Genomic DNA, 22,922 nt, shown 5'->3' on the forward strand with positions numbered 1-22,922 from the left:
AACCACATTAAAATATTACCTCCTGGAATTAACTGCTACCAGACCCAGCAAGCTTTCGAAAGCACTACTTTATATGCCACCTGATTACATTAACTTCAGAAATCAGATTAAATTGTGAATCTGAAAGGATCAAGCACAGATAATTTTATCAACCTGACTTGAGAGACCAAGGTGAACCTCAATGCAAAGTCAAGGGCAAGAGTTTTGCATTTCCCTTGAGGAAAATACATGGCAGCACCCCAAATACCAAAGTTGTGGGGGGAGGTATAGGTAGCATTTCAGATTATACATTTTCCTCTGCAGAAAAACTGGTTAACGCATACCGTGCCTCCCAACTGGACAGCCTAGATGTCCTCATGCTATTATAAAATGTATAGGCAAAAATGAACACTCCAGGGGACCCTGCAATGTTCTGTCAATTTGCATTAAAATTAAGACTATGGAACTTTTATTCCTCCCCCCCCCCCAATATTTCAACTGTTCAAATTATGATTTTGACAGTCCAGAATCCATACAGCAAAGCTTTTGCTACTTACGTTTACAACAATTGTGTAAAATTTAGATTACTGCAGAGAGATATTCCAAGCTCATTAAAGGAAGAAAATGAGAGCTCAGCTAGGTAATAGTGCAACAATAGTGCAACAATCATATTAAGGACATTATAATGTACATATGAGGCGGCTACAGCTCAAAGCAAAATGAAGCCTTGCAACATGTCCATTAGAATGAAGAAAGGGGGGCCATGGGAGGAATCACGCAAGTTGTAGACTATACCTGTCTTGTTTAGGATAATGATTTTCAGCAAAGTTTTAAGTCCATTTGTAATCCAGGTCAGGGAGCATCGCATTAAGAACTGCTAATTGCAACTGTTTTTAAAACATTGCTCCACTTTTACATGGTCATCCATTTCCAAACAAGGTCACAACTGCGCAGGAGGTTTCTTTTGTTTGCAAATGCATCCGCTACAATCAGCCCTGGTGTTGCTAGCAAGAGGTTAAACATAATTGAAACTGCTGGCAGCATTTATTATTATTATTATTATTATTATTATTATTATTATTATTATTCTGAAAAGGTAAAGCAGTAGAAATTGGATTTTGCCTTTGAAGTTTTCCTATCTGAAGATGCACCAAAACATTTTAATGAACTCATAGCACAAAGGCAGATTTGATTAAATAGCTTTTATGAAAAAGCATCCGTGTTTATTTCCTTCTCTAAGCATAAGCAAGCACTGCCTCTTTCCATCCCACCATAAGGGGATTACTGAAATCTGGAGCCCCAGAAATCTAATTTCACCAGCTCCAATGTTTGGCAATAGAAACTTTTCCTTTTTTGCATGAGCTAGCATGAAAACTGCACACAAGCCGTTAAGATTAACACAAAGGAAACAACACAGCCAACAAGGCAGATTTTTAATTTCAAAGGAAGGGAACATTTGGTATTTCTAGAGCTTCGAGGAAGGTCATACACTTTGTATGATTACCACCAACTTCCCTGGGGTGCTCCTTATTGAACCAAGCCATAGCAGCACATAAAGGAAACTAACTGAACTATGCGGATTTTGGGGTGGAAGGAATGGTGGTATGCTAACTGAAGAACAACTCCCCCCCCCCCCAGTAGTGGTCTCAGTTCCTAAAGTGATATCTATAAGGAAAGAAACAGCTAGCAATATATGTATATAAAGATAAATCATTGTGAAATATGATGGCAAATGCTTAACTTGGATGCCACAACTTGGTCATGGTATTCCTATGTATTCCAGGTATTACAGCCTGAGGAATTGAGAAAGGATTTTGTGATGTGCAGCCTCCATTTGTTTAACACACACCTTAATTAGACTCTGCCAAAGGAGTACAGGAGGTTTTGTGTGCATTACATGAAGAGGAGTGGTGGTTCCAACTGCCTCAAAAGAAGTAGCCATGATACTACTTCTGAAGAAACTTTTGCTGCACCCTAATAATTTCCAATAGTTACCAGATTGCAATACAGTCATACCTTAGTTTTCGAACAGCTTAGTTATCGGATGGTTTTGGCTCCCAAATGCCACAAACCCGGAAGTGAGTGTTCCGGTTTGCGAACTATTTTTGGAAGCTGAATGTCCAACAGGGCTTCCGCAGCTTCCGATTGGCTTCCTGCAGCCAATCAGAAGCCACACTTTGGTTTCTGAATGTTTTGGAAGTCGAACGGACTTCCGGAACAGATTCCGTTCGACTTCTAAGGTACAACTGTTTGCCCGTTGTGAAGCTCCTAATACAAATAATCAGTTTGCCTCAGGGAAAACTACCACCACAAAAAAATAAAAGTTTACAATTGGTTTTACCAAGATGGTCAGTCTGAGATTTAACTACCAGATACATCCCTATTATAGACCATAATGAATTTTCACCGGTATTCAGGAATAACTGAGGAAGGAGCCTTAATAATTTCCCACACATGGCAATTGTTATCCGTTTTGTTCTGGTTTTAGCAGCTATGCTGCTGAGACAATTTAGTATGATACAGTTTGAACAAAGTGCATGATCTAGCCAGAAAGAGATCACAGCCTGTCCAAAAATATTTGGCTACCTTCAGCTATCATATCCTGATTAATACTTTGAGCTGTGAGGATTTGCGATGAGGCTGAAGCCAGTGGAATTTGCTTTAATAAGAAAGCAAATATGGTATCGGCAAATATCAGAGGTCTTACTGCAACACAGCCTCCCAAAGACCCTAAGGAGTATTTGCCAGGTGGTGGGGGGAGAGCACGGAGAAGAGCTGGACTGACCTAAGAAAGCTCGTTTTGTAGCTTTTGCCATTTATTCTTTCCAAATGAATGTTAAGGCAGCCAGACTGTACAAAGCTTGATTCTGGAATTGGGTGGTGGAGGTCAAAATACAAGGATCTTTAGAATTAAATATTGAGATAGACCCAGCTTTGACAGCAGTTTCTTGTGCCAACTGTTTTCTAGGCAAACTGCATCCATCTGCAATTTCCATCTTGAGATAGAGTGTTAACACAGACCTCATGGCTGCAACATACAACCACAATGGTGTTGTGCTTCTTTTGTTTTTTGCCCTCACCACCCACTGCTTTGCGTAATGTTTAGCCTGAAGAACAGTTCTGAGGAACTCAAAACCTTGCTAACTGTTTTATTATATTTTGGTTGGTCATTTCCTAAGGGCCAACACAGCTGTCTTTGCTTTTTATGCACCCACATACAGAGTACCAAACCGCCATATTAAATGCATCCAGTGCATGTGTTTGAATGTCGCTTTAATGCATGCTTTAATGTTAAACGATGGTTTAATGCAAATGGTTTAACTATAGTTTAATGCAAAGGAGCAGCATGCTAGTACACATGATTGTAATGTCGTTCCCTAAAACAAATCATTAGAAGCAAGCCAAGAACAAATACTGGCTACTGTTCATGGTTTGTTTGGAAGCATGAGCTTGGGTACAGATGACACGACAAGCCAAGGCTGTGTTGCTCCTGGCAAAGTCTGGAGTGGAGAAGCAAAACAGGGACTATTAAACAGTGCACACTAGCATACGTACTGTTAGTCTGCACTGCAAGATGTTAGTTGCATTAAACCATAGCTAAACATTAACTAGGGTTTAACATGTGTGAACTCAGCCATTAAAAAATAAAATATATCAATCCACATCTGTTTTCACTAAAGGATTTTGCCCTAGTGGTTAGATCAAGAAGTTCCAAGCCTCCAACCAGATGCAGGCTTCTACAGGCCTCTGCTGCCTGCCTACAGTTGATGCCAGGAAACCACACAAGAACCAAGCTGTTCTTCATGAGGCAAGTGACCTCACTGAAAAAAAGTGACTGCCAATTGAGTTCTGCTGAAAATATTTTTCCCCCCACAACTTGTTTTATACAAGTCTCACCTCTTCAGAAAGAAGAGTTAGCTTATGCTGTGCAAGATACTGTCATTTTTAATTGTATTTTTATCGCTTCCTTTATTTATTATATTGTGTTTTATTGTTATTGCAATCTGAATTGCACAGAACACCATCTTAAAACACAATATAAGAAACAAAAAGAAGCAATAAAAATACAATTACAAATATGACTATTTGATGCATGGCTCCCGCTGGTTCTCTCCAGGCACCGCAGACCATCTGAATGAAGCTTTGCCGACCAGAGGTGGCAGACAGACCAGAGTTTGGGAAGCCTTGCCGACCAGAGGTGGCAGACAGACCAGAGTTTGGGAAGCCCTGTCCTGGGACTTAAGAAAAACTGCAGGGAAAAGTGATCCTATGCAAAGTTGTGGTCCCTTTGGTATGCATCCCTGACTGCACAGTCAACAGGAAGAAATGTGACTAAATTCAATTTTCAAAAAGCATATAAAAGGTCCCTATTGAAGACTCCCAAGAGTTTTCTCAAGTGAATCTATTAGAGGTCACTAAATCACTGGGCAGGGACAGAGACACATCTGCAACTCTGATACCATTTTAGCTTCCCATGCAGAAATATGCACACAACCCAGCTGATCAAATAAGGAAAAGGTCAACCATGCTTCATCCCAATAGGAAAGCAGCTTATTTCTTGCTAGCATTTCCACAGTCCTTAGGATTTTCCACTATATTGTTAACTTTACAACATTTTAGAAACTATTTCAACATCTGCTGTGCGTTTTCCCATGATGGAGTTGGCTTCTATTGACATTTCATTCTGTTCTTGCCTTTGCTTTACACAAGACAGAAGAAAACCTTGTGATGTTTTGCCTAAACAGATCCACGTTATTTTGATAAAACTTCTGCTTGGGAACAATTGGGAGTCAGGTTTCACCGCACCTAGTATTTTGGAGAAAATACATCCATTCTGTTATCTGCTCCTGGAAAGTACCACACCAGGTTGGGGAAGGAGAAATAGAACAGTCTTTATCTGACCATATGCTCAGACCAGGAAAACATGGATGCCTCTTCTCTGTCTGCCTGTATTCCAGGAGAATGACAAAACATGTTGAGACAGAGTCAACAGGCTTTAGTGGCCCTTCACTGTTTCAACAGTACCATAAGAGGAGAGAAGGCGGCTCAGGCAAAGATCTCTTTCACTCTACAGGACAACCCACCACTAACTGCCCTGTTGGAAAGATCCCAGTACAGCAGGACATGATGACTATGGCCCTCTCCCATAGTTTCTAAGCAACACAACAAGTGCTGAGGCGTATACAAGACTGCCTCTGAAAGCCAGATGTTTTAGAGCCATCATGACTAGCAGCTATTGATAAGACGTTGCTTCCAAGACAATGGCTTTATATCTGCTATTTCTGTCTTCCCATCGCCCAGATATTTTGGCCTACAACTTCCATCAGCCCCAACCAGCACAACTGATGGGAGTTGTAATCCAAAACATCTAGAGGGCATCAGGTTAGCAAAGACTGTGCTCTCTGTGGGAAGACGTTCCAAAGGTAAGGCAGGAGGATCCCAGTTTATCTCCCAGTCTTCAACTCTGGCAACTCTGTCTGAAGAATGTTCAATCTTCATTAGAAAAGAATTATATTTCTTCTGACTAAGAGTATACAGCAAGATTTCAAGACAATCCTTACACTATTATGAAGAAAGGCTGGTTGATTTAAATGTAGTTTTAGTCCAACATTTACTCAATAGTAGGTTTGAATGAGATTGCATTTTAGAGCACAGTTTGAACCTGGTTCTGTCAAACGTTCCAGTGGGATTTGCTTCCAAATATGTATGCTAAGCACTTCAGACATCAGCCACCAAGAACCTAGCTGCCATACCATGGAATGCTGCAGCTACTGGAATCCAATCCCAGGACAATGCAAATACTGTAATGCAATCTGGATTCCAGCAAGTCATGCAAAAACCTGTTAACTGCAGAGCAAACAGTGCTATCACAGCTGCTAAATTTACTGCAGTATTCTACCACCTCCTACCTTTGTTTGCCGTAACTGAATATATTATTTATCAGCGAACGTGAACAGTCAAGGCATACACTGAAGATCAGTAAGTATATAACAACATCAAGAGAGCCAGACACACATTTCTGAGCTCAGAAATTCAAATGCTACACCACATCCCTTTCAGCAGTCTTGGGCAATCACTCTCTCAGTCTCCGTTCCAACCCTGTAAAACATGAACAACAGCAATTACTTCTGCCCACAGAGGTAGTTGCGATAGTGAAACAATCAGAGATAGTGAAGCCTAGTAAGACAGTTCTAAGCTGAACAGCAAACCACACCAGAGAGCAGAATTTGTAAATCCAAGTAAATCAGAATAGCTAATGCTTTTCAGCCTGAGAAGCACATTTACTCTTGGGAAACCTTCTGGAGGGGCCTGCATTCCAGTGGAGGGTGTGGCCATAGTGAAAGCACAAAAGTCAACCACTATACAGTCATACCTTGGTTGACGAACAGAATCTGTTCCGGAAGTCCATTTGACCTCCAAAATGTTCGAAAACCATAGCACAGCTTCTGACTGGCTGCAGGAAGCTCCTGCACTCAACCGGAAGCCACATCAGACGTTCGGTTCCAAAGAACATTCGCAAATCGGAACACTCACTTCTGGGTTTGTGGCGTTCGGGAGCCAAGACGTTTGAGTCGCAAGGCATTTGTCAACCAAGGTACAACTGTATACCATTCCCAGTATGTGGGGTCTGATTTATCTGTGTCTATAGAAACCCCACCCATTGGTTGGTTGTTTAAAAACTATTCATAAACGGAGCATCCATTAAAGTAAACAGGTATTTTCATGGCACAAGTGGACATTTATTTTTCAAGCTTCTATACTACCTAGCCTCTCAGAATCAGGTGAGAAGTCATTACAGTAACTTCCAAGTCATTTAACTGACTGTAAAATACCGTATTTTTTGCACCATAACACTCACTTTTTTCCTCCTAGAAAGTAAGGGGAAATGTCTGTGCGTGTTGTGGAGGGAATGCCTATGGGTGGCATGCCTACGGATTTTCCTCCTCTAAAAACTATGTGCGTGTTATGGTCGGGTGCGTGTTATAGAGCAAAAAATACGGTAAGTTACTTCTATGAACTTGTCTTTCTACCAACTACTTCAAACTGCACATCACCTCCCAACACATCCTGTCAATACATTATTTCCAGGAAGTGTGATATAATCTGTTACCATTAGAAGCCGGTTACCTGTTCAGAAATCCTTAATAATAATTTTAAAGCCCTGCAGGAACCTGTAAGCTATGCACTTACTACTTCCTGCAGACGATGTGTACTAACTCCACTCCTGCCCTCAAGATAGCAAACTTGCATGCATGGAAGACAAATTCTATACACTCCAAACATATCACTTCCAGAGAACCTAGACTGCTGAATTGCTCAGAACTATCCTCTGTGTTTTTAACACTGTCCCCCACCCCCCGCAGGCCCATTTATCATTCTTTTTTATATTTCCTACACACTGCACTAAAATCTGTGCTTCCCATTCATATCAGATCCCTTTGCACTTCACTGATTCCCTCCCCCCACACTCAATCTCTACATCGGCATCCTGGAGCACAGGGGCAGAAGAACGACCTCCTTTTCACCGATGAAGCATTGTTTGTGTGTAAAAATCAATAGATTACTATATAAAGCAAAGAAACAGCAAAAAAGTTCATTGCTGCCCATCTTGCCTTCCACTGAAGAGGTTAAGAGATCAGCTATTTCGCTGCCGCCCCCCATCACAAAGGTCAGCCAGTCTCTGCAACTGGTTCTCCTGACCCCACTTTGAAAACAAAGCAAAATAAACCTGAGATGGAACACAATAAGTAAAAGACAGTTCCCAGAATCTCCTGGCAGATAAAAACTTTTAATTTAGTGCCTTGCCTGCTTTATTGTTGATGGGCGGCAGGGAAGACAGGGACATAATTTGCCCTCCCTTAGCCTGTAATGCATGCCCCATTCAAAGCAGCTGTTTGAGATTCCACTCCAATACAACCCATTAGCAAGAAAGGAAGATGTCAAGAAAGCAGAGAAGTAATTATGCTCTACACACAGTCCACTCCATTTTAGCCAAATAATCTATCAAGAGTTGGCACTTACCTTAAGCAGTTTCTCAGACAACCCACAGCTATGCAGATTGAAATCATCTGCCGCACGATCCAGCAACCCTACACAGCTTCCACAGGGCACAAGGCTGCCAATCTTACATAACCCGTATGCCCTGAACCCACACCATTGAAATACAAAAACAGACGCCAACGCACTGGCAGAATACCATGATGGCGCAAGAGGTGAATGGAGCAGCAAGAGCCAGTTCAAATCTCACCTTAACAATGAACTAACTAGGTGACCTTAACCAAGTGACTGTTTCTTTCAGCCTCGGTCTTCCTCAAAATTCCACAAAATGGGCCCAAGGCCAACCCCCACCTCACACTTTATTAGGATTGCTGAAATAATCCATGTGAAGCCCTTTGAACACGCAAAAGCACTTTGGGGGAGCGAATTACTACTATCATTAAATGAATAACAGATGTCAGAGATGGGAAACCCTTTTTCAATCCAAGGGCTGCATTCCCTCGTAGGCAACCTGTCAGGGGAAGTATGCCAGGGGTAAGTGGGTCCAGGTGCAGAAATGATTGGGCAACTTAAAAAGGTAAAAGGACCCCTGACCATTAGGTCCAGTCGTGACCGACTCTGGGGTTGTGGCACTCATCTCGCTTTATTGGCCAAGGGAGCCGGCGTTTGTCCACATACAGCTTCCGGGTCATGTGGCCAGCATGACTAAGCCGCTTCTGGTGAACCAGAGTAGCACACGGAAATGCCGTTTACCTTCCCGATGGAGCGGTACCTATTTATCTACTTGCACTTTGACATGCTTTCAAACTGCTAGTTTGGCAGGAGCTGGGACCGAACAACGGGAGCTCACCCCGTTGCGGGGATTCAAACCGCCAACCTTTTGATTGACAAGTCCTAGGCTCTGTGGTTTAACCCACAGCGCCACCCGCGTCCCATAGTGGGCAACTTACCCTTGGGCAATAGGCTGTATTCCAACCATGCAGAGGCCAGAGATGTCTACATCCCTGCCCCTGCGCATATATCCACATCCAGGCAAGTAGAAAGACCCAATCACAGTCCAAGAACATGTTCCAGACATGCAAAAGAACATGGAGGAGGATGCAGAGGAGGGTGAGTGACAGGGGTGACCTGGGGAGAATGCCAGGGGCCAAACAGAGAACTATGGGAGACTGAATTGGTGTTGCAGTCCAAGGTTCCACACCCCTGCCCTTATACAATCATGAACAAATTAAGAGGCTTTCGTGAGAGAGGACAGAGGTTAAATATCACCTAAAGCGCTTCCTTCCTCTCATTATCTTCCACTTCACTTGTAGGAGCAACAGAGCTTTTAGAAGCTCTTATTTACACAGTTAGCATTACAGACTCTGGCAACGCGTGCCTAAGAAAGAATCTACTAAGTGTATCAAGTGCATTCTTAAAAATAAAATTAAAAAATCACAAAAAGATTCTGAAACCTTTTGTTTATTTCAAAATATAAGATTCCGTCTGAGACAAGAAGTTGATGAAGTGTTTTAATATTTTCTTCCTGTATTGTGAAATTTTAAGTAATTCTAACATCCTGTCAGTTTTGTTTGAAATTATCTAGTCTCCTCGAAAGAGGGGAAACAAAGAAAACAGCGGAGAGAGAGAGAGAGAGAGAAAGTGTTTTAATACAATAAAAAAAGAACAGTATGATACAAGCTTATTTGTAGGATTTATGAGCTAGGCTTTTAACATAACAATTATAGTGCTTGTGCTCAGATACCATTTCTGGTGCTTTCTGGGAAGCAGCTACATGTCCAGACCCACAAGCTCAGTGAGCAAGAGACTCAATTACTTCCTAATCTTTGAGTACGTTTCATTTCCAGAGTACCATACTCCATTTCTTTGTATTTCACATTCACATCACCCATGCCCACATACTTTCACTTTCCATCACTCTCAAAGCTCAGATGCTCAAATTTTAAAGTCCTAAATCAGGCAGAGTCAAGATTGCCTTGCCTAAAACGATTCTTACAGTTCTGCAAACCTAGTCTTGGGACCCATTATCCACTGGCCACCAACCATTTCATCAGGAACAACATTAGGAAAAGTGAAAGGGTTCAACGCCCTGTAGGACCAGATTTTTGAGGAGGTCAAGTTATCAGATTCACCAACAGCAGTCTTGAGCCTTGCTGTGCAGTTTCTTCTGGAGAAGAAATATCAACTGATAAATGGAGGCATTCTCCAAACCAACAGTACCAGTCAACTGAAAGTTCTCCTTGCCAAACAGCACAAGTTTCATCTGCTCATTTTGGACTGGACTTCTGGTTTTTTACTTCATTAAGTAATGAGGGCATTCATATACCACTTAATAGTTAGCATTTCTAAGCAGTGTACATAAAACAAACCATACAGTATAAAACAGTAAAATAATCATAAAACACACACACACACACACACACACACATGAATGCAACCTTACTATGCCTGCTAGAATAATATTTTTATAAAAGCCTGTGTCATGGCACCTCAAGTTCAGCAAGAACTGCACCTGTCTGATCTCAGTTGAGAGGGAGTCGCACAGTCTTGGGCTCACAGCATTTTATGCATGGCTTCTAGTTGTTACGATTTATGCATCCAAGATTGCCCCAAGGAACTCAGTGACTGGGCAGTGATATAAGGGATCATTTGGTCCTCAATATATCCTGGACGTATGTTATTAAGGGCCTTGTAAATGAATACTGAGCCTCGCCAGGTCATATATGGGCAGCCGTGTAAGCTTTTAAGCACCAGAGGCATGTGTTGGCATTTTAAAAATAAAGAAATTATTAAATTGGTATACTGCTCCAAACCCGTAGATCTCAGGGCGGTTCACAACGTAAGTCTTTCCCCATGAATAGTATTCTCTCTCTTTAGTGGGGTTAGAGAGTTTGGCTATACAGTGGTACCTTGGGTTACATACGCTTCAGGTTACATACACTCCAGGTTACACACTCCGCTAACCCAGAAATAGTGCTTCAGGTTAAGAACTTTGCTTCAGGATAAGAACAGAAATCAGGCTCCAGCGGCGCGGCAGCAGCAGGAGGTCCCATTAGCTAAAGTGGTGCTTCAGGTTAAGAACAGTTTCAGGTTAAGTACAGACCTCCGGAACAAATTAAGTACTTAACCTGAGGTACCACTGTAGCTGGAAAGATGTGGGTTCAAATTCCTACCAGGCTACAAAGGTCACAGGTTGGTCTTGTGCCAGTCTCTCTCTCTCTCTCTCTCTTTCTCCTCTCTGCCTCACAGGGTTGTTGTGAGTAAAAAATGGAGGGGGAGGAACCATTTGCGTTGCCTTCAGCTCCTCAGAGGAAAGGCAAGATATAAATGTAACAAAAATGGAACTCACAGCAAAACATATAGATTTGTAAATTAAGAATCCCTGCTCGTTTTCATAAAAGGAGGATACAAGACCAGGCATATGAACAGATGATCCAAACAAATGCATAATCGAAAGGAAATACTTGGGACACTCTACTCATATGCAACTATCTTTTGGTGATCCAAACTTGTACTGGCAAGTGAGGTAAACTCCGAAAGATCTCTCCTCGGGAAGTTTAGCAGCGGAACAGCAAGGTTTGGAATATAAATTACATTTGTCCTGATGTTATTTGATTGCGGTTCTGTATTTTACCAATTCATAACTTCTGTAAACCACCCGAGGACTTCGTTGATAGGTAGCATGAAAATGTTGTAAATAAATAAACATGGAGAAATTGGAGATGGAGATATATATATGCATCTCTCTCATGTTAGTTTTCAACAAGAACCACTAGGCTAACCTTGGCCAAACAGGTAAGCCCTAGGTACTTTGGACTGAAGCTCTCATCAGCTGGCTGCAGTTGATGTGAGCAGCAATCCAACACGCCTGGAGGCCACACAGTTTGGCAAAGCGTGGACTAGGCTTTTCTCATTTGAAGGCAAAATATATAAACATAAGCTCCATCCTGTTTGGAATTCAGTACTCATCTCAGTGTCTTTTGTCAAAAACTACATCTGAAGAGAAGGGAAATGAAAGATAGTGAAGTAAACGGCTGCAACTTTTAGTAGTAAAATAAAACAGCCTGAAATATTTCACCTACCTCATCAAAGCCGTTGTCATCTTTCTTCAAGGCTGCAAAAAAAGGAAAGGGGAAAAAAGAAAACTGGTTATCTGCACTGTATTTCAATCAGTAGCAAAGCGCCAGGGACGGGGCAAAATTAGAGGAAATATTTATCTGCATTTCACAAGTAGGCAACCTCTGATCTACAGGCCCTGTTTCATATAGGGAGCAAGGCATAATAGGAAATAGAAGAAAGAAGGACAGAAAGAAAGAGAAGGTTCTGCCCACTTTTGTCTCCAGCCCCTGCCACTGCCTGTTTGCACCTCACAACAGATCACCTCTAAAGGAACGGAGCCCTTGACAAGAAAGGGCTACCTGCCCCTGTTGTATTTATTGAATATTTACTTGCATAAGAAGAAGAGGGGTTTGGATTTGATATCCCGCCTTTCACTCCCTTTAAGGAGTCTCAAAGCGGCTAACATTCTCCTTTCCCTTCCTCCCCCACAACAAACACTCTGTGAGGTGAGTGGGGCTGAGAGACTTCAAAGAAGTGTGACTAGCCCAAGGTCACCCAGCAGCTGCATGTGGAGGAGCGGAGACACGAACCCGGTTTCCCAGATTACGAGACTACCGCTTTTAACCACTACACCACACTGGCTCCTTTACTCAAAAAATTAAAATGTTCATAGGTTAGTAGAACTGCATAGCAAGCATGAAAAAAAAATCCTTTAATAAGTTATAATACAACATTGTTGTCTCCTCTAGCTTAGTAGGACTTGAATCTGCATGTTTCTGCTTTCATTCAAGCACACCTATGGGAGCTTGCAAGTGAAATGCTAGAAGTTGATTGTTCAATAAGCCTATTGTGAACGCCTTGCCATCCATTGTTTACTTATATAACATACCTTGCTTAATGTATTGCCACACTTCCCCGTAACTTATCTCCATCTCTTTCTATCCACATGGAGTTGGGCAACTAAAATGCAGAGGAGATGGCCTAGGGCTGATGAGAGCTGAAGCCCAAAACATATGGAGGACACCAAGATGGTGAAGTCTAAATTACACCCATATTTATGGCCCACTCATAAATGGTTCAAAATTAGTAACAGGGAAGAAGAATGGGTGGCTGCCTAATGGATAGGTGAAAGCCTGCCTTCATCTTCAGGCATGGCCAAACTTGGCCCTCCAGCTGTTTGGGAACTACAACTCCCATCATCCCTAGCTAACAGGACCAGTGGTCAGGGATGATGGGAATTGTAGTCCCAAAACAGCTGGAGGGCCAAGTTTGGCCATGCCTGATCTATATGAGTATTCCCATTAACTTATATCAGGGACAAGGACTTTGAGGCATTATAGAATGTTGGACTTCAGGCGACCAGAGGCAGGGCCTTTTCTGTGGTAGTGCCCTGTAAATGGAAAGCCACCAGATGCATCTGCTGTCAGATGAAGATCCCTAGATTATGTTGTGGCTGAAGGAACATTCCACAGAAGATGACTACATATGGAGGATTCATTTCCAGGTCCCAGGTATGAGGTGCAACGGGGGGGGGGTATGTGGAGTCATGCATGCATGAGCACATTGCTTTGCTTTGCTCCTTCCACCCCGGCAGGTAAAGGATGGCCCACCCTAACTTTAAAATTTCTGGTTAAAAAAAAAGTCAAAAGTATAGCTAAAAAGGCATCTGTGACTATCTACAAACTTAACATTGACAAATTTTAGTAGAAGTAGTATGATAACTAGTACTTGCAGCTAGGTAGCTAAAACATTAGACCAAATGGACAATTCTGCTCACAGTTTAGCAATAAAATCATCAAAATGCATCTTTTTACTGCAGTTCAAGCTATACGTTATAGCTTTTTCCACAGAAAGGCAGCTTAGAGACTCTTATCACCAAGGAGTGAGAAAATCACCTTATGTTTAAACACCCAAGACAACGGGAGTGAAACAGGAGAGAAATTGAGAACAGCTGTAGCTCAGCATCTAACTTGCAGCAGCTGAATTAGATGGTAGCAAACAAAGTTACTAGCATACAAAAGAAAAATGCTCAGCTTTTACAAGATAGCTGTTACCACCTTGCTGATTAAACTTCTAGCCAAATTCTTGAGTTTTAAACTAACTCCTGCACTCTTGGCTCACCTCTCACCCCAGCTTCCTACCAAAATACATGATCTTTAACACACATAACAAAAGATAAAGAGTTCCTTAAACACAAATATTTTTATGTACACACTTAAGCCTTTAGGGTGCATTTATTCAAAACATTTACATGCTGCCTCTCCACATATGAACCCAGAACAACTCGCAGTCTTAAGAGAAGTAAACAAACATAAACCAAAAAGCTGCATTAAAAAACAGCAGCAATAGCACTGCAGTTAGATGGGCTTCAACCAGCTCCTAAAATGCAGAGGAGCAAGCCCTCTGGCAGACACCTCTGGAGAGACAAGAGCTACCACAGAAGAGGCCCTGCACCCGATTGCCACCCAGCTAAACTTTGAAGGAGACAGAAGCCAGACCAGGGCCTCTGAAGAAGATCTAAAAAATATTACCAAGTTCATAAGGAGATAACAGATCTTCTGTTGTCTGTCTCTAGCAGCTGTCTATCCTTCTGCATTAATGCTACTAAGCACGACCGCACATCTCCATCCTAGCACAACCATGCAGAAGGGGCAATCACACTACCTACCATGTGTTCACTACCCACCCGGCGAAGTGGCATTTTTAATCACTGGGTGATTTTGAACATCAGCCCTCAAACACCAGGCAAGACCATGCCAAATATCATCATCCTTAAAATGTGACCTCCTTGCAAACTTAGCAAAGTATTCCAGTCCAATAACATGTGATGCAATTCTGCTAACGAAACCAAGCAGGTTTAGCCTTGTAAATTGCTGGGTGGAAACTATGTACCTGAGAACTATGCACAAGCTGCTCCGAATTCCTTGAAGACAGGCTTGTATTTAAGTAGATTGTGACACAAACTGGCACAAAAGTTGGATCAAATCCTAAAATGCTTAAATTTCCCAGTGCAAGCAGAACGTGAAGTCTGCAATTAATTCCATTTGGTCTCTGAAATATTTGGAATTTACGTAGGGCAGTTACTCAGAATGCTCTTAAAACAGCTTCCATAGGTTTTGTTAGGAGCCCAAGAAAGTGATGTTCAAGCTTTCAGAAGAGTCGCTTCTGAAAACAACCAGTGATGTGGTTGGGTGCCTTTACAGTGAGATCCTAACCAGATCTACGCAGAAGTCCAATGGCACTTGAGGGCACTTACTCCCAGGAATTAGGATTGCAGCCTTGGTGTCTATAGTGTGCCTGGGGCAACCTTTCATGAGCTGCATTTCCTCAGAATATGGAGGGATCGTACTAGTAGAGGGTAAGAACCAGAGACAAAAGTGAGTTTTGTTCTCTCTGCATTTTTCTGCCTTTGTCTCCCATTCCTAATCCCATTTTTATATCCTCCCTACTAACAATGCATTTTCCACCTTTGCAAACTAAGCAAAGGAATGCAAGAAATTACCCCCAAGGCCACTTATGCCTCAAAAGCCACAGGCTGCCTATCTCTACTTGAGAAAAAAAGATAACTAGGGAGGGAGGGAATAGTGTTGCTTTTTTAAATATTTTTTTTTCTTTCATTATCCAGGAATATTAGAACTGTAGGCTAGCCACCAACGAAACTGAATCAGGAATAATATTCCGGTGACAGACAGGCGCAATTCACAATTCGTTTACGGAAGTCACTGGAACAAGATAGGGCAATAGCCATCGGTCACTGGCTTTAGAAAGGCAGAACAGGCCTATCTATGGCTATTAGCCATGACAGATAAATGGCATTTCCAGGATTAAAGGCAATAAATACTAGCTACAGCCTGAGAGGGCTATTGCCTTTAGGTCTTGCCTGTGGCTTCTTGGGGATCTCTGGCTGGGCCAATGTGGGAAACTGGATACAGCACTGGCCTACAAGGCCTGCACTCTTCTCAACTTCTTATAATTAATGAATGGACCTCACTCCTAAACACAATGCAGTGGTCACAACTTAAGAGTTACAGCCTACTTTTATTTCCAGTGCGCTCATGCAATCAAGCGATTAAGAACTGCAGAAAGGGGTGAGCAGAAGGTAGATCAGAACCTACTAGCAGATTGCTAGATGATTTGCAGTAGATCCACAAGGGTTTCTGGTTCTCAAATGCTTAGCAATAAAGCACCTAAAACAAATATAAGGACAGGTGTAACCAAATCATCCATCTGGATAGGCGCACCAAATACATTCAAGAAATAGCCTCAAACCCGTCCCCTTCAGAATTAAGGAACTGCTACAAATCAGGGATTCTAACACAAGATACAGTGGTACCTCGGGTTAAGTACTTAATTCGTTCCAGAGGTCCATACTTAACCTGAAACTGTTCTTAACCTGAAGCACCACTTTAGCTAATGGGGCCTCCTGCTGCCGCCGCACCACTGGAGCACAATTTCTGTTCTCATCCTGAAGCAAAGTTCTTAACCTGAAGCACTATTTATGGGTTAGCAGAGTCTGTAACCTGAAGCGTATGTAACCCAAAGTACCACTGTATTGGAATCTAGGCAGGAGTTTATCCTGAAACTAGCATTGCTCATGTCCACATGTGGGCCTAATTGGGATTTCCTCTTACCGTGGAAAATCTGACAAGTAAATATAGCCATTGTACATATCCAGTCAATCCTACAGACATGAGCACATTTTGTGGGGTCAACAGTCTACCGTTTCAGTGGGTTGCTTGTCACCAAACCCTATCTCCGCTATCTCCTCACCCAAGCACAACCCTGAACTTTTTGTTTCTGGGTAGCACCGAACCAAATAAATGCAATACCACTGGCTGCCTCGTGCCCAGTTTGGAGAAGTTATCCGCTCAAGGACACCACAAAGCAAATGTGGGGGATTACCTGGGAGACTATAACCACTGCACTTACATTTGGCTTTTATATGTGTGTGTATCGTCGTTAGCAGCAGCAGCAGCAGCAGCTGCTGCTGCTTTACACAAGACCACATTAAAAGCAAAACAACAAAAAAGAAAATTGATATTGCTTTCTAAACTCTCCCAAAAAATCCACAAGCTTTTCCTTCTTGCCTATTGTGAAACATAGTAACTAGCTGGATAAGGTTGATAAATATATTCTCCTGCACTCTTCCCAGAAAATATATGTATATGTATATGTACTCAGGTTCAGAAATGTTTGAACACATGTCCAGAATGGGAAAAGGCAGAGGAGGGAAGACAGTGGTGTCTGGTCCATTAGAGCAAAAAGAGCATTGCTCCACAAGTCTCCACCCCCCCCTTCCTGCCTTCTTACTAACAACCAGTTCAGGTGGCTAAACTGGCTGTCAACCCCTGTGTTGCCTTTGGAGAAGAGGATAGAAGCAAAATCAGAAATAGTTAGCTCTGCCTGTCACTGGGCTTGGCTTTGCTCTGTTGGCCCTTCTGCCCTGACATTCTGAATGGCCATCACTGGAGGAGGGAGAAGTGATTGGGGAGGAACAGAAAAATGCAGCCTAGACACAATCTTTTCAAGGTCTCCCCAGAGTGTGGATAGCAAGCCGCAGAACAGCAAGGGATACTGGGAATGTGTGAAAGCTAACTTGCCAAACACAGAGAGAAAAACAGGATCCAAATTATCTGTTTTGTGCCAGATCTGCAAAAAGCCTCAGATGAAGTTTGTTATCTCAAAGAGCATTATTCACCCTCTACCCAAAAAAATAATTAAAAAATAAATCCTTCCTTGCTATGGCTAATCTAACTTTGTAGCTTCAACAAAGGGGTCTTAAGTCCTTGTGCCATCCCAAACAAGGTAATATTTTAAGCATTCAGAGTGGTCAGGTAATGCGAGTTTGGCTTATATTTTACCTTAATTTGAAGGAATTACATACACACCAAGTAATCCCAACAGAAGTTTAATGCATATTTCTATCAGACATCCTTTTACACTGCTGCTTGCAATGACTAGGAAACCATTTATACTGTCAAGACATACTTTTTTTAAGTTCAGCATTTGCCAATAGGGCAAAGTGGAAACAATTTTACAGGAAAATGTTAGCCTGTGCCTAAAGAAGCTGTAACTAGGGTTTCATTTCAGGCAAGAAGGCGGGCGGCCAAAAAAACAAAACAAAACCCCAAACCCCAGAACTATTTAGTGACATCAGAAATATGGATGTGGGCAGCAAGTAAATACTTTAATATAAATATAAGTAGGAGGAGCGTGTAGAAAATGATAGACTGGGATTTCTCAAAAGCTATCAGTAGTCATCTCACCTGAAACCAAGAAACACCCTTCCTGTTTGTTTACCCCAACTTATTTTTTAAAAGTGCATCAAAAACAACAACAACTAAAGCAACAGTTTCCATTTCCTCTAGACCTCTCTGATTTTGGGAAGGAGGTGTGAGGCTCTTAATAGGGTCCTAAAACCTTCCATGGGGGACGCGGGTAGCGCTGTGGGTTAAACCACAGAGCCTAGGACTTGCCGATCAGAAGGTCAGCGGTTCGAATCACCGCGACAGGGTGAGCTCCCGTTGCTTGGTCCCTGCTCCTGCCAACCTAGCAGTTCGAAGGCACATCAAAGTGCAAGTGGATAAATAGGTACCGCTCTGGCGGGAAGGTAAACAGCGTTTCCGAGTGCTGCTCTGGTTTGCCAGAAGCAGCTTGGTCATGCTGGCCAACATGACCCGGAAGCTGTACACTGGCTCCCTTGGCCAATTAAGCGAGATGAGCGCCGCAACCCCAGAGTCGGTCATGACTGAACCTAATGGTCAGGGGTTCCTTTACCTTTAAAACCTTCCTGCCTCCTTCTCAAAGCTTGGAAAGCACTACATAGGCTCTGGGAAAGAGGAAGGACTCTGGGACCCTATCAGAGCCTCATACCTCCTTCCCAAAGCCCAGTGCACAGACTGAGCGCCCAGTGCATGCACACCACTTGCACAGCCCTAAATCCACCCCTGCCTACAGCCCTTCCCCATTTATTACATTTAATTTCTGACACTGCTGAATGACCCCAGACGCTTCCCTATCAGACTGACGGCACACTGAAGTGGGTGTGTCTCTTTTTCAGAGCAAACTTCCTCAGATGATCGCCCTGTTAAGTTATCCAGTTTGTTTTTTAAAACAATAAAGTAAAGCCATAAGTAATGAGGATGGCGGGTTCAGAACAGAGGTGGCCAGCCCTTTTTCAGCCTGCAGGCTGCATTCCTTTCTAGGCAGCCAATGGGGCAGTAGTGGTCAGAGGCAATGAATTAAAATTCTAACAGGCTGGTTTTTACACACACACACACACACACACACACAGCCTTGTCTCTGTTGTCCACATCCCAGGAAGCAAGAGGCATTATCAGCCTCACACTGCACCCTGGCAAAAGCACTGAAGAAGGGAACAATGCAGGACTGCTAAGGAGTGTACGGCTGTAGACAGGGTGCTCCCTAAGGCCTGAGGCTCCCATCTCCTAAGCTGACTTAGAAGCAAGCACCCATTGAGTTCAGGGGAATTTTCTCAGAGAAATGTGCTCAGAATTTGAGGGTTTGTGCTGCGATCCTATACAGTACACACTTTGAGAATTAATGGAACTTCACCCACTTGGGGAGAGTTCTTGGAATTGTTCAAGACAGGGCTGTAAAGCGTCTTGCAAAGCATAGAGCCTTACCCCCCTCCCTTTGTGCACACTATCACACTCTGTACTCCACAAAGGATATTCAGGACAAAGCAAGAAATACCGAAAAAATGACTAAGAACTCTGTGGCAGGCGGGGCTGAGTGAAGCAAAACAGTGGTCACAAGATTTAAGATAACAGAAACGAATGGAATAGTTTAGAAGACAGGGCATCGTTTTTCTATTCCTATGTCACTTCCAATTGGCAATCTGGCTGGGAGATGCAAGAACAGAAATTAAAATATGTGTGGCTCTCACAATGGTGTGTCAGCCTGCAAGTCCTTTGTGAGTCAGCAAGCCAGCAGCACTGTAGATTCATAACAGTATTAAGCAAAGATTTAAAGGAAAAGGAAATAACTTTGCATCCATAAGTTGGACCAGAACCTGACAGTTCGGCTAATTCACAGTTCCAACAACGGCCTCCCTTACAGCTAAGCCATCTGGAAAACTAAGCTCCCACTTATTTATACTCCACCAGCAGAAACTATGTAATTAATTGGCATTGCATGTCCCACTTTGGTTTTTAATTACAGAACAGGGCCTAATAAAATAGAGAGGTTCCTTTTGCTATAACAACAATATTAATAGTGGATATGTAGGAGCCCCCGCCCCCCCCCCCCGGCCACAAGAGGTTACCCCTCAAAATAATTTCCAAATACTGCTGCTCATTCATTGCACACTTTGTTACCTTCATCTTTGGGGGATGATTAGCTTACATTTGTGACTCATTCCTTCTCATAATAGGAGAGGAGGGTGCCTCTGAAAGGTCCAGCCAGGCTACACACAGTATCAGTAGTTTCAAGTTATAAACCATTCGGACCCACATTACTCTGACTATTTCTACAACATAATGGGCATGTTCTAACTGGGTCATCTCATACATCAAATCCATGTTTGCCATGATTATATGTACTTGACAGCTGCAGTCAATCAAAGCAACAGTGAATGTATGCTACTATGATACACATTCATCTCATTCACATTTTTCCCAGTGCAAACCTCAGGCACGTGTAACACAACCTGCACTAGACCTGAAGTCCTCCAAATGTTTTGGATTTACAACTCCCATCAGGCTCAGCTGCCATGCTAGGATTGATGGAAGTCGCAGGCCAAAACATTTGGAGGGCACCAGATTGGCAAAAGCTGATGCAGTACATTAAGTGGTTCATCAGGCACACGTACGAGATCTTATTCATTCCCCCCCCCCTCCCAAAGCATAACACTCAAATCCATAACTAAAGGCTATTTGAATGCATGGGTCCAGTTAATACAGAGGAACTTCTTACTACCAAGTCCAGCACAGTCAGTAATTAGCATAGAATTAAAAATCACTACTCCACTTTCAATGCACTTTTGTAAAGGGGAGGAATTAGGGGCGCCACTCTTGACTAAACGAAAGAGAACTTAGTTCAGGTTTGCAAAGGAATAACTAATCTTAAATTATCTCCAATACACGAACATCGAACCTATGATGTAAAATATACTCAACACAGAGTAAAGTTTTGTTACGTGTCAAGCATTAATACTCGACGTCTTTAAAAATAAATAAATTTTAGGGCTGTTAGCCCAAGTACATTGAATTAGGAATCACTTCTAGTTGAGAGAGTTATCTGGGTTTGGGGACGGGGTGTGTGTGAATCCGATCTAGCAGCAACTTCTGCGTATTCGACCAGATGTTGCAGAAAAAACTGAAAGCGGGAGGGGCGTCAAAAGAGAAAAAGAGGACTTCATCCGCATAAAGCGACCCAGAATAAGAGCTCTCCCCCCCCCCCAAACGCTTCCTCGCGGGGCAAGGGCACCCGAGGAGGAGCAAGCGAGGCATAAAGCATAGCTGTCAACTTTTCCCTTTTCTTGCGAGGAATCCTATTCGGAATAAGAGAATTTCCCTTAAAAAAAAGGAAAATGTTGACGTAAGCAATGCCGCCCCTCGCAGCCGGGAAGGCTCGCAAAAATGATGATGATAGACGCCCTAGGCGCAGCTGAGCGAGCCTAATCCACCGACAGCCCCCGGCTTAACTCGCTCGCTCTCACCCACCGATTCGGCCGAAACTCTCCGACAAAGTTCGCCGCAACTTTTTCATCCTGCTGAGCTTCTTCTCGGCGGGCGGCGGCTGCGAGTCGAGCAGGTCGCACATCTGGCTCCGCTGGGAGAGCGCAGAAAGAGAAGGAGGAGGAGGAGGAGAAGGGGAGGGGGCGGCGAGAAAGTCACCCAGCGCCCGCCCGGGAGCCGGGCAAGAAGAGGCAACCTCAGCCCGAAAGGAGGCGGCTTGCCGGTGCTGCTCTGCACGCGCCCAAGACGCCCCAGGGAAAGCCCCGCTCCGTCCGGCTGAGCAGGGGAAGCGCTGCGCCCTCTCGCTCTTTTTACGCGGAGGTGCCCCGAGACGCAGCAAGCGCCGGGGCCGCCGCTACTTCACTGTCCTCACCCATAGCCAAGTTTCTCCCGCCCGCCCCTTCGAGGAATTGGGCGACGCGCTCCCCGAGACAATGAGGGGTGGAGAAAGGAGGCGAGGGCGGGGGGGTTATATCTGCGGGGAAGAAAGAGACCCCAGGAATGGGGAGGGTAAGAGAGAAAAGCAGGAGGGAGGCAAGGAGTAAGGCGCCGAGGAGGAGCAAAGCCCTGTCAGGGGCTGCGGCCAGAAAAAGGGAGGCTGCTGCTGCCGCCCCTCAGGCGAGCAGCTGCTGCTCCTCCAGCCGCGGCCCGAAGAACAACTCTCTCCCTCCCGGCCGCCCTCGCTCTCTCCCCTGGAGGCGGAGGCCGCCCGCGCCCCGCCCACACTCCCCGCTCCGCGCGCCGCTCATTGGCCCGGGCGAGGGACGCCGGCTCGTCGGGGAGTTTTCTTCCTCTCCCTCGCCAGCGTTCAATTCTCTTTCTTTCCCTCACAATGCAATTGGGCTCCTTTTCTTTTCTTCTCTCTCTCTCTCAGTCGTCAGGCCCCGAACCAGCCCCGTTCTTTGCGCGAGGCTCACTGGATATATAAGGCGGGAACTTTTGCTCCCGAGGAAACTGCGCGCGGGAAACTTGGCGGCCTCTTGGCGTCAAAACGCCCCCCCCCCCCACAGCGCAAGCCTTAAGCAAGTTTACTCTCAAGAGAAGCCCCGCCAAATTTGGCGAGACAGTACCGGCCTCTTTGACTTGGTCCCCTCCCAGATGTTTTCGACGGCAACTCCTACCATCCCTGCCTGTGCTAGCTGGGGCTGATGGGAGCTGGTAAGGATGCTCTCTAGGACAGGCTCT

At 43.8% G+C, this 22,922-nt stretch overlaps 1 protein-coding gene across 2 annotated transcripts in view; it reads right to left on the reverse strand.

Annotated features, from left to right (window-relative positions):
* Positions 1-22,388, reverse strand: part of CDK14 (cyclin dependent kinase 14) — a 241,054-nt gene extending 218,666 nt beyond the window's left edge. Inside the window, exons 1-2 of one of the 2 annotated variants that reach the window (XM_082194166.1) lie at positions 21,723-22,386; positions 12,060-12,091 (exon numbers count right to left, since the gene is read on the reverse strand). In XM_082194166.1, the coding sequence (XP_082050292.1) occupies positions 12,060-12,091; positions 21,723-21,822 (132 nt within the window). In that variant the 5' untranslated portion in view covers positions 21,823-22,386. Of the gene's footprint in view, positions 1-12,059; positions 12,092-21,722 lie in introns of both variants that reach the window. The other variant, XM_082194167.1, reaches the window with a different exon arrangement.
* Between the last annotated feature and the right edge of the window lie 534 nt (positions 22,389-22,922).

This window comes from Podarcis vaucheri (assembly GCF_965113315.1).
Source record: "Podarcis vaucheri genome assembly, chromosome: 12".
NCBI lineage: Eukaryota > Metazoa > Chordata > Lepidosauria > Squamata > Lacertidae > Podarcis > Podarcis vaucheri.